The following is a 13,044-nucleotide window of genomic DNA, read 5'->3' as shown; positions in this document are numbered from 1 at the left end:
CGACCTAATTATGATGAGCGGATCCACTGAATATTATCTATGTTTACCCTTCATGAATGTCATCAGCTAGTCGGGATTTACTAAATTACCATTTTACCCTTCTAGCTGTTATTTCCTCAACTCCTTTGTCGCTTGTGAATAAGTTAGAAACAATGTATTGACGAGGAGCTAACAAGTCACATTGTTTCATCCAAAAGAGTCAGGACTCAATTTGGACACTGGCCAGTTCATTTATTCACACTCCAAGGAACAAAGCATGAGGTGACATACATTGCATTTCAGCAATCTTGTACATGAATTCCATATCTATGAGAACTTCACAAAGTTACTCATGACAGACTCACAACTTAGTACTTCACCAATAGGCCTTGTTCGGAATCACATAGTGAGTCCGAACTTTGACTTTCTCAAATGAGAATACTAAGGTGTGAAATGTCATGTCTCATTTCAGGATTAAGGTAAGCATGACGCAATTCATACATAGTGACTTCGAGACATAAGAGGTTAAATGGTTTGTTCTTATCTTGTCTCTAGAAGTGCACTGGTCAATTCAGTACCTTCGGAAGATACCTAGAAGAACTATAGAGTCCCCAACTCTCAATGCCTCATAACCAGACATCATAGATTCTTCTAATAATCATACTGAGGTCAATAGTCCTTTGACCCTAAGATTGCGAATATATCGTTTTAAGCAAACTACGAAGAGTTTGTTCATGTAAATCTACATTTGTCTCTTCGTAAGTTGTTTAGTTTGTTTATGGACTAAAAGACTATGGTTTTATCATACAGCTTCAGACAAGGAAGATTGAATGAACGTTTCAACTTTATTAATGAATGAATAGGCAATTACAAGCAAGAGTCTTCATGAGACTTTATTACATCAAATGTTCAAAATAAAGATTACAACTCTTCTTGTGGGCACCATTGACAACAATGTGTCGATGGCGACGATGCCCGATATGTGATGAAAGAAGTACATGAAGGGTATGTGGAAACCATAATGGTGGTATGGCTCTAGCTCAGAAATTATTGAGACAAGGTATTTACTGGCCTACTGTAAAAGCTGATGCTAAGAAGTATGTTCGCGAATGCGATACATGTCAAAAGTTTGCTAATATACCGAGAAAGCCACCTACTAACCTCATCAACATTGTCTGCTCGGTACCATTTGCAGAGTGGGGGATCGACTTAATCGAACCAATGCCGATGGGGAAAGGGAACTATAAATACGCAGTCGTAGCCATTGACTATTTCACCAAATGGGTGGAAGCTGAACCCCTCGCATGTATCACCGAAAAGAAGGTAGAATCATTTGTATGGAAAAATATTATCACCCGATTCGGAATTCCCAAAAAATAATTTCTGATCACGAGACTAAATTTGATTGCAAGCCATTCAAATCATTCTGCGAGAAATATGGGATCAACAAAGCGCTTTCTACGCCGATCAGACCACAAGCTAATGGATTAGTAGAAGCTGTGAACAAATCCATCAAGCCCGGTTTGAAAACAAGGCTGAGAGAATTCAAAGGCGCCTGGGTTGACGAATTGCTAGGAGTTTTATGGGGATACAGAACTTCGAAACATTCTTCCACAGGAGAACACTACTACAAATACTATTTTCCGGTGCGGAAAACATTCGGGTGCGACTGTTTGCACCCAAAATTCGCACCAAATGAGTCTTTCAGGTGCGACTTGTAGCACCCAAAACTCAAACAAGTATATAAAAATTTTCGCTGATTTTTTAAACTTTGGGTGCGACTTAATCGCACCCAATGCTTCATCAAAACTATTAGGTGCGACTTAGTCGCACCTATAGTCGTAAAACATTTGAGCAGTCAACTTTCCCCTCTTTTTTGTGAAATACTATTAGGTGCGACTTTTTGCACCCAAAAGTACTATTGGGTGCGACTTTCCGCACCCAATAGTACTTTTGGGTGCGACTTGTCGCACCCAATGTCTTAAATTTTATCGCGGTCAAATTTTCCCCTCTTTTTTTGAAATACTATTAGGTGCAACTTTGTCGCACCTAAAGGTACTGACACGGATCATTGGGTGCAAAAAGTCGCACCCAAATTCTAGGTCATGATATAAAACAAATCAACCCGAGCCTCTCTATCCCTCTCCGAGTTCTCTCTTTTCCCATCTTCTTCTTCTCTTGTCCGCGCGCGAGCTGTGACCCTGAAGATGCAAGGAGGCCGCGAGTTGGAGCGTGTCACCGAGCTGAGCCCCCGCCGCCGCCCCCGGACCTCAGGTGAGTTTCCTCTTCTTCTCTATTTTTCTCTCTATCTGACTCTCTCTCTAACTTTGTCTCCCTCTATTTCTTGTTGTAGGTCTGTAGACCTGGTGCGCCTCTCGCACCCCCGTCGTCGGCTCCAATCCGATCACCGAGCACCGGCCGAGAAGAAATCGCCGACCCCTCATCCACACGTATGTATGTGTGTATCCCTAGTTTGGAAGCTGTGGAGCCGATCGCAAGAGGAGCGACGACGGAGATCCGGTCCCTCTCAAAGAGAAGCACCTAAATGTCGCCATTTTTTTTATTTTTGGTGAATTTTTAGGTGCAACTTTAGGTGCGGAAAGTCGCACCTAAATGTCGCACCAGAAAGTCAAGACTTTTGGGTGCGACTTTTCGCACCCAAGACTTTTAGGTGCGGACTTTCGGGTGCGGAAAAGTCGCACCTAATGATATCTTTGGATGCGAAAATTGACTTTTGGGTGCGAAAAAAGTCGCACCCAAAGGTCTTTTTTGTACTAGTGGAAACTCCCTTCTCGATGGCATTCGGTACTGAAGCAATGATCCCAGTAGACATCGGCATAAATACTCATGCTTGGTAAAATTATGCCGAAGAGGTAAATAACATTAACCTTAGAGCTAATCTCGATTTCTTAGAAGAAAAAATGGAAAAAGCCAAAGTACACAACTTGTCTAATCAAGCTAGGATCGCGTGCTGTTTTAACAGGTCTGTCCGATCAAGGGGATTCAAAGTAGGCAACAAAGTGCTGAAAAAGATATTTATGCACATAAAAAAACCCAACAGATGGGGTGTTCGGCCCAAACTGGGAAGGCCCATATACGGTCATCTTAACACTCGACAACGGCGCGTATAGGCTAAGTCGGGGTGGAAAAGAAGACAAGCATGCTTGAAATGCCGAACATCTCATCCGTTTCTTCCCGTAATTTATAATTATTTTTAATCAAGGTCTGTGGCCAAGTTTGTTGTAAAGACTGATCTATTTGTCCTATCAAGCCATTAGGCTAATTTGGTGTAAAGGCAATAAGCCGAGACATAATTTTTAATTCAATGAAGGCTTACAGCCATGTCATTTGAAATTGCCAAGATAGGCGAACCTCGCATGGTTATACCTATTTCAAATTATTCATTATTCTTGAAATGAATATCCCACTTAAATTGTTAGTTACAGATTGAGATATTTCTATTTAATAGTTCACCTTTTAGAATAAAAGAAGAAGAACTTTGTCGGTTTCGCTAAACAAAAAATACAATAAGAGACTGTTAAAGTCAGAGCCACGGACAATGTCTCAAAACAAAAGAAAGAAGATTACCAGATACAAGAGGCTGTTAAAGTCCGAGCCACTACATTTGTTCCAAAATAATAAAAAAAATGGAGGGAGTGGAAAGAACTTAATTGATTTTCTTAACCGGCTGCTCCTCATTTTGTTCCAAAGAAAGCACAAGTTTTTCGACTTGAAGAGGCTGTGGATCAGAATAATGTGAGTCAGCGGGTTCTTGGTTAGTTTTTTGAGACGCTTCATCATCTAAGTCGGTTAAATCCAAACTTGGATTTTTTGCCTTCAAACGTTCCACCGTCTCTACTCGACCAAGATAGTAATACTTCCCAACCTCCTCTTGATATTCTTCGGATTCTTTGAAAAGATCGACTGCCTCATCAATTTTCTTCTGCATGGCAATTTTCGCATCTTTCCATAAGCCTCTCACATCTTGGCCCTCGCATCTTCTACCAGTTTGACTCTCTCTTCAGCTGCTTTGATTTTGACCTCCGCATCTTCGGCACTTTTCTCCAAAGTTTTGACTTTGGACAAAAGATCCTCATGGCTAGCCCGAACTTTCTTCAAATCGTCGGATAACTTCTCCCGGTCTAAAAGACCATTGATAAGCTCCGATGATAAATAGGAGAAATCTGAAACAGCTTATTTTATTATTTTTATTAGTATATAAAAAAGTGTTTACCAGGGAAAGGCAGTCGGTAAGACGAGCTGCTCGAGCTACTTTACTGAGAGAATCAATATTGGCCAGGTCTTTCATGGCCGGCGCCTTCATCATGAAGTTAAACACCGAAGTCAAATGATCCGGAGCTGTAACCTCCGGCACGTCTATCTCTTTAACAGGGAATTGAACTTGAGGAGATTCAGTCGTCGGAACTTCATTATCTTTCCTCAGTTTTTTTGGCGGAGTTCGATTACTCGGTCCTGCCCTAGCGCTTCTTTTTTTCGGTCTCATGTTCGGAGGTTTGAAACCCTTTGGCAGAGCAAAGTTGGCCGGCCGTAATGTAAAAAATGATCAAGAAAAGGCCGGCAAGTCCGTGATACATTCTACTTCACCCAAATCCGACCTTGAATATAATAGGTCAAAAGTCGAATATTTGGTGGGGATAGGATATCTGGTCTATGGTAAATCGAACACTCGAACAAAAAAGAACCTCTCTTTCCATTTCTTACAACTACTCGGCAGATCTGGAATCAACTGAAACTTCCTATTTTTGGTGGTTAAATTGTACCAACCATTACAACTGGGATGCAGTTTGAGCTTATAAAAGTGTCTTATTACAGATGGTGAGGGATCCCGACCCAAATATTTCCTCCACAATATTATAACACAAATTATAATCTATATACATTCGGATTCAATTGTGTCGGAGCTAAGTTAGAACCCCACAAGAATTTTTCTATGAAAGGGTGAAGAGGAAGACCGAATATTACCTTCAAAATAGATGGATTAAAAGCTACAAGTTGTGTGGGAGGGGAATGTTGAAATTCGTTTTCTTGAGGGGCGATTAATTCTATTTTCGGGTCAATCGATACTTTCTTCCTTAAGCTGATCAAATATTTTTTAGAAGCAACCGAAGAAAGTCATTTGGATGAAAAGTCCGAAGATTTTCTTTCTAAAAATTCCTCAGCATAAGACTCAGAAGACTGTTCGTCTATTTAAGGACAGGGAACGCTTTGGGGATTAGGAATATGTAATCGGTCTACTTTATCTACGGAAGAGTCCGAAAGATCCGAAGAGCTAGATTTCAGATTAGAATCCCCACTTAAATTTTGAAATGTTTCTCAAACGTTAGATGAAACAACTTCTCCTCGGCTTAATTCACTAATTTCCAAAGCCGCAGAACCCAGAAATGAATCGGGATCAGATGACATGGTCTGTCCTACAGAATTCGAGAAGATGAGTTACCCTCTAAATTTTTATGCATTCGGACTTTTTCCCCTAAGGCGATTGACTGATAAAATGATTTAGTATACAGTCACTAACCGAGTGAAGAAAATGCCGAATGCTTCCGGAAGAATGCTGATTGTTCCTGAAAAGTAAAAATGCCGAAGATGTCTCGTGCCCCACTTTTTAGAAATTTTGAAGTATGAAAAGTAAGAAATCAAACTTACCTATATATACAATCGCTAAGGGAATTTGAATCGACAATAAATTCCAATTGACACAGAGTTCGAATCAACGAAAATAAAAACGTCTTGAAGAAGTCTAAGAATCAACGATGAAGAATTACGCTGATTTAATCAAGTAATTGATCTAACGATCAATTTCAAACCAACAAAAGAAAGTGATAAAGGCGCCAACGAGTTAAAATTTGAAATTTGAAACATAAATTTTAAGTTTCCGCGTTCATTTTTAAATCAATTACTTCCGAATAAATAAAGTTTCTCAATCATTCAAGAACGCTAAGAAACTGAGGGGCAGTGTTATAATCCGAATGTTAATAACACCGAACAGAAAAATAAAATACCGATCATAGGTGTTTTATTCATGAGAAACGCAATGAAGTATAAGTTAAGCTTCAATACCGATTAAGTCTAATAAAAGCTTCTCGGCACAATAATGATGTCAAGATAACGCTTACTTGGCCATGTAAGCACAAAAGAAACCGCAAAATAACTGAATGGAAGTTATTTTTGCGGTTACCTGATAACTGACAGAACGTGGGTCTGATCAACCTACGAAGAAAAGATATAAAAGGCGAAAAGGAGAAGGAAGAGGAGAGAACATTCTATTCACGAAAACAATACTTTATTGAAAAACTTCTTGTATTGAGATTCGTCTAGTATAAGGAAAATTCGGTCTTTGTATTTAATTTGTTACAAGTAATACAATCATCGAGACAATTGTTGAATCTATTTTAGACATCAACAATAGGTTACCAATTTCATGAAACAAGAACCACCAGTAGAATCTTCTACATTCATATGTTGAAGATCTTTTTCATTCCCAAAGGTTTTTATTCTCGAGACTATTATAACAGAAATCCACACTCGTGAAAAAGAAATCATGTCTTGATCGGAAACTCTAATCTAAATACTACAAATAAACTACACATAACAAAGATTTGGTGGTCTAAAACCATAAGTAAATATGGATTATCGAAATATTAATAAAAAAGAAAAAAAATCTCATTTATGGAACCGAAGAAAATTCACACAAAGTCAGGTTTATGGTATTTCAAACTTTAATACCTTGGAAGGGATTCGATTTATCAAATAGGTGCATATAAAATAGTATCTCCCCAAAGATATTTAAGCACATTAGATGAAAGCATAAGGGCTCCAAATACTCCTAAGAAATGCCTATTTTTCTTTTCGGCTCTAGCATTTTGTTGAAAGATATCAATACAAGACTTTTGTTGAACTATTCCTTTTCCTCTAAGAAACTGTCCTAGAACTTGATAAACTATTATCTACGACTATCACTCTTTACAATTTGAATTTTAGTATGAAATTGCGTTTCTATCATGTGATAAAAGAATCTGAAAACATGTTCAACTTATGGCTTCTCTTTCAATAAACATAGGATAAATTACACTCATGCCCCCTGAACTCGGAGGTCATTAACAACTCACCCCCTGAACTCGAAATTTCCACAAAAACTACTCTGATCTTTCAATTTTTTTGAATTGCGCCCCTTCCGTCTATTATTTGCCGTTACCATCCATGATAAACCCACGTTTTCGGCACGTGACCCATCAGCGAGGTCAAATTATGATAATACCCTTGAGTAACCCAATTATATATAGAAATCCCTAACCCTAAAATCAAAATCCCGAACTTGGTTCTGATGTGAGCTTTGCAAACTCAAATCGATGGCGTCTTCGTCGAAATGTGGAGGTATCTGCTTCGATGAAGGAGAGTCTGTCGATAAACGTCGGATTCCTCGCTGCTACTGTCGTGTATTGTGCGTCGAGCGAACGTCCTGGACGTGTGACAACCCATGGATGAGGTTTTATGGCTGTTCAAGGTTTGAGGTACGTTGTTCTTTGTTTGTATTCGCCGCTGCTATTCCTCGCTGTTTGTTTGTATAAAGAGCAAATAATGTTGGAGGTTATTTACAGAAGAACAGGGACAGGGGTTGTGGTATGTTAGAGTGGATTGATCCACAAATGTGTAAAAGGTCTTTGCAAATTATACCTGGATTATTGAAGAAAATTAACAAGCTAGAAGCACGGGAAACAGAAGATGTGTCGGAGACGAACATGAATTATGAAGTTGACATTGAGCTGAAGCAGCTGAGGGAAAAAATAGGGGATGAATCGCGCAAATTGAAGATGTATATGATGGTATTATGTATTGGTGTAGGTTTTATTTTGATGTTCAAATAAATCATGTTTGTACTTAAGATTTTGTATGCAATTTGGACGAGTTTTATGTATGTAATATGTGATCTGGACAAGTTTTTATGAGCACTGGACTTGGTTTGTTGTGGTGTTAGTTATCAGTGTTAGTTGGTTCAAATAGTATTTAAATTGGACAAAATGAATGGCATTTAAACTGACTGTAGTTGTTGGACAAAAGTAATTTAAATAGAAACATTAAAATGGACATCAAAATGAAGATCAAGAATGCAATCAAAACATTGAAATGGACAAAAGACCAACCTGGTCAGTTTTAGATTACGAAATGGACAAAATATGTTCAGTTTACAACCACAGTTTTGCTACCACATACATTTTTTCCTACCAATTACACCCAAAATAGTACCACATACATTTTTAGCTACTAATTTCATGCAAAAGAGTTCCACATATTTCACATCAACCACAGTTATACACAAACACATAAGCTAAAATAAATTTCTCGGCCGCAGTACATTCTTTCTTGTTGGAACCTTGTTGAGTCTCGGACTGCGCTGTAATTTCAAACATTACAAATGGTCAGATAAAGTAATGATGGTTGATACCGACTTAAAAAGTTAGCAACTAACCCTCAGCTATGGTTGTGGATTGACTTGGCGCGGTCCACGTTGAGACGGTCCCTGTTGAGGGGCAGGTTGTTGAGATTGACCCTGTTGAGTTGGTCCACGTTGAGCTGGACCTTGTTGAGCTGGAGGTTGTTGTGATGGACCCTGTTGAGCTGCAGGCTGTTGAGCTGGAGCACGTTGAGTTGGAGCGCCTCTAGCTGCCTGTTGTGCATCTCTAGCCGCTCGCTGTTCAGTTCTCTGCACGATAATGGATTAGATAGCAAGATATCATGACTTTAAATTTAGCACATTAAGCTTACCAATGCATCTTGTTGCCTTCTAAAACATGTTTTTAGGTTGTGTCCATGTTTTCCACATCCAGAACATCGTACTGTGACGTATTTTCGAGTCATTCTGGTTCCACCACGTGGAACTACCTCATCATGCTCCACCCTCCTCAACTTTTTAGGTCTCCCTGGCTCGGCTCTATTTGGTGGCATTCTAATCGGTTCTAGCCCTGTTTTTGGCCATTGCTCGATAGGGTTCAGCGGACTGATCATGTATTTGTATGCAGTCATGTAAGCGGCCTTCTTGTAGCAATCATCCACATACATTTCCGGTTGCTGATGTTTTTGCCAAATACATGCAATGGCATGAGCACAAGGAATCCCTGAAAAGTCATACAAAATTAGACATGCCATACTTAATTATCTGAGTAATGAGTGAATTGAGTACCTGACAAGTCCCAACGATTGCATGAACATGTTCTTCTATTTAAATCAACCGAGTACATACTCCCATACATGTTCTGGACTTGGAATAGCAATTCCCCACACCAATGAGCAATGTTCTCTCCAGACAGTTCCTTATTCTTTTCAAGGATCTTATAAATGCGCGGACCAATTTCTCCTGGCCATTTTTCTACAGCCACTCGCTGTTTGCTAAACCTCTGCAGTAGGTACATTCTAATTCTCTCTAGCATGGATAGAATTGGTCTTTGCCTCGCTAGTAACACTGACCTAGTACCATTAAAGGACTCACACAAGTTGTTCAGTAAGATGTCACACTTGACAGTTGTTCTGAAGTTGCTCCTAGCCCAGTGTACTGGATTCTTTTCGCACAACCAATTGTAAGCCTCTTCATCCTCTGCCTTGATCATATCCATTTCTTGAAGGAATTTGTGTTGAGAATACGCCTTTGCTGCTGACATTACCTTTTGTTTCAAAAATTGTCCCTTGAAAACCTGCTCAGGAGTAGTAGTGTGGAGTATTAGTTTGGTATATTAGTGTGAGAAATAAGTAACATGTTTTCATACATAGTGTGGTATATTAGTGTAAGATATTACCTTCGTGAAATTGGATTGCAAGTGCCTTGCACAATGTCGGTGTTCTGCGCCTACAGAACCGGCTTCCCACAGTCCATTCAGGGCTTCCTTTAACCCTTTCTGTTTGTCAGTGATAAATGTCCAGTGATGTCCATTGTGTATTCGCACATCGTCTTTCAAATAGTTTAAAAACCACGCCCACGAGGATTTGCATTCTGACTCCACCACCGCAAAAGCGACTGGAAACATGCTGTTATTGGCATCGATGCCAATGGCTGTCAACAGTTGACCTGTGTGATGTCCTTTGATGTGACATCCATCAAGCCCGAGCACAGGTCTACAACCCTCATTGAAGCCAGATTTAGAGCCGGAATAACAAATGTATAGCCTTTTAAATATAGGCTTACCTTGTTCGTCGGCCTCAGTCAGGAATTCGACAGTTGATCCTGGATTAGATCGCTTGATCTCTGCACCATAGTCCCACAAAGACGCATACTGTTCTTTGTACGTGCCTTCAATCACTTTGGTCGCAAAATTTTTTGCTCGATAAGCCTTCATCTTTGAACATTGTAATACAAAGTCCTTTTGTACTTTCTGCATGAAGTTGGTGGCTGACCAATTGTCATTGTCTTTGAAAGTATCCATGTACTTGTTAGACAACCATCGTGAAGTGGCGAACCTATTCTTGTTTGTTCTGGCGCAAGTGTGCTCAGGCACATAGGTCTTTATTGCAAATATGGTCGTCTTACCTAATTCTGATGCATAGCAAAGCCATTTACAATTCGCATCTTTGCAAACTGCTCGCACTCTATTCGGGTCGTTGACCTTGAAGCGAACTTCCTTCCCTGATCTGATAGAGTATTCTCGGATGGCATCTTTGAATACACTTCCACTAGGGAATACTAGGCCCAATTTGAGCTGAGGACAACCCATGTCTGTGTCTTGTCTGAACTCTTGAAACTTTGGCAGAACCTTCTTCGAAACCGAACCACCCTTGTCTTCATCTTCGCTAGACGACTCATGGTGTAAGTTGATGTTCTCTTCGTCGTTGTAGTCACTATCTGCAGCCGACACTGGTTCATCATCACTGTAAGGTTTTTTACCTTTGCCCTTTAAACAACGCTCTACAGTTGCCCCGTCCACGGCCACCTCATCTTCACTCTTCTCAAATCTACTATCTTCCTCAACAACTTCAGCGTCCTCATCATCATCTGCTTCTGTTTCACCATCTTCTTGAATTTCTGGCTGGCTGAAGGGCTGTTGACTGTCATCAACTTGGCTGAAGGGCTGTTGACTGTCATCTACTTGGCTGAATGGCTGTTGACTCTCATCCACTTGGCTGAATGGCTGTTGACTCTCATCCACCTGGCTGAATGGCTGTTGACTCTCATCCACTTGACTGAATGGCTGTTGACTCTCATCCACTTGTCTGAATGGCTGTTGACTCTCATCCACTTGACTGAATGGCTGTTGACTCTCATCCACTTGGCTTTGTGGGTCTTGACCCTCATCGTGTTGACTGACTGGCTCTTCAATATCAGCAGGATGACTTTGTGGCTGTTGACTCCCATCCACCTGGCTTTGTGATTGTTGACTCTCATCCAGGTTAAGTTCAGTCTCTTCAAATTCAGCTTGACATTCTTGAAATACAAGTTCAGGATCTTCAACTACAGTCTCACCCACTTCAACATCTGGAACGTCAACTGCTGGACTTGAGTCTTCTACTAGAAGAAGAGTATGCCCTTATTCAACCCGGTGATCACAATACAGAGGCAGTAGAAATGTCCTCTCAAGCAGCATTCCTACAACACTTAACAACGTACTATCTGAGTCAAGAAATATAAACTCAGTAGCGTCAGCAGGTACAATGTAATACAGCCCTCCAACAAAGTATCCCAAGTCTTTCTTCAAAATCGCGTCCAACTCCAGTAACGACAACCGGTCAATGTCCATGTGGTCCACATAGTCCACTTTAGAGTCCACATAAGCCAGTCGGTCATTCACCAATTCCATCCTACCCCCATGGTGAACTTCGTACGTAAATTTTCCTGACCCAGTGACTGCAGCAATACAAACAAGCAAAGACGTGCAAAAAAAAAAAACAATTACTCCACCATACAAACATTACTGGTCCCTACACTTGTATTTAAAGTCTGAAATCAAAATATCGAAACCCCCAAAACCAGACAACGACAACAAAAGTGGTCCCTTTGTCACTTTCATAAAGACTAACCCACCAACACCCGACATTTCATAAAAAACAAAGCATAACAAATACCAGCAGTGGTCCCAACATTTCACTTTCATAAATACTAACCCACCAACACCCGACATCCTGGATTTATTTATATTTAATCTTGAAATAAAGATGCTCACCGTACGGTGGTAAGCGCACCGATGCGTTACTTTGGGAATCGCATTTCTGCTTCTTCGTCGCCGGAGATTTACGAGCGGTCTTCTTCGTCGGAGACGATTTCTGCTTCTTCTTCGCCGGAGATTGATTTCGCGGGGGTTTCCAACCAGTTTTCACCATTTCGAAATAAAACCCTAATTTTCTCGAAACTCATTCAACCCGCTTCTTTTCTACCCAAAAAATTTAAATGAAATTAATCATTTAAATTATCTTTAATTAATATCATGAGAGAATACCAAATATACCCCTCGCTGATGGGTCACGTGCCGAAAACGTGGGTTTGTCATGGATGGTAACTGAAAATAATAGACGGAAGGGGCGCAATTCAAAAAAATTGAAAGATCAGAGTAGTTTTTGTGGAAATTTCGAGTTCAGGGGGTGATTTGTTAATGACCTCCGAGTTCAGGGGGCATGAGTGTAATTTATCCATAAACATACCCAATATACTTTAGTGCGATCATCAATTAGAGTTCTAAATCATCTTTTCCCATGAAATGTTGTGACCAAGGTTCGAAACGCCGTTTCGAGCTCTCTGATTCACGGAAAACCGATACGTTGACGAAAATATTATAGTAAAAGGCAACTATCGTTTTAAAATATCATTTTCGAGGGAAAACCAAACGAAAATAATATTGTAAAATATGTTAGATATATATATATATATATATATATATATATATATATATATATATATATATATAAACACATGTATCTTTCAATTATTAAAATTGTAATATATACAACATTTATAACACAATAGCAATACATTTAGTACAATGCATTATTTAATATATATTTATCCTAATTTTATTTTATTTAATACATATTCTACATATCCAGTTTATAGATATACTAAAAATAAAAATG

The 13,044-nt window shown here is 39.6% G+C and overlaps 1 protein-coding gene across 1 annotated transcript; it reads right to left on the bottom strand.

The window, feature by feature from the left end:
* Positions 1-8,470: 8,470 nt before the first annotated feature.
* On the bottom strand, positions 8,471-12,297 carry LOC149389269 (uncharacterized). The gene is made up of 6 exons (XM_089622592.1): positions 12,141-12,297; positions 11,588-11,824; positions 9,786-11,506; positions 9,176-9,683; positions 8,761-9,110; positions 8,471-8,698 (listed from the first exon to the last, which is right to left on the bottom strand). The coding sequence occupies exons 1-6, from the start codon at positions 12,295-12,297 to the stop codon at positions 8,471-8,473; spliced, it is 3,201 nt and encodes a 1,066-aa protein (XP_089478718.1).
* Between the last annotated feature and the right edge of the window lie 747 nt (positions 12,298-13,044).

This window comes from Urtica dioica, chromosome 8, assembly GCF_054948205.1.
Source record: "Urtica dioica subsp. dioica isolate 48M chromosome 8, U.dioica_male_clone48M_v1_H2, whole genome shotgun sequence".
Taxonomy (NCBI): domain Eukaryota; kingdom Viridiplantae; phylum Streptophyta; class Magnoliopsida; order Rosales; family Urticaceae; genus Urtica; species Urtica dioica.
Note: the sequence above shows the minus strand (reverse complement) of the source record. Positions and strands in the feature narration are given on the sequence as shown.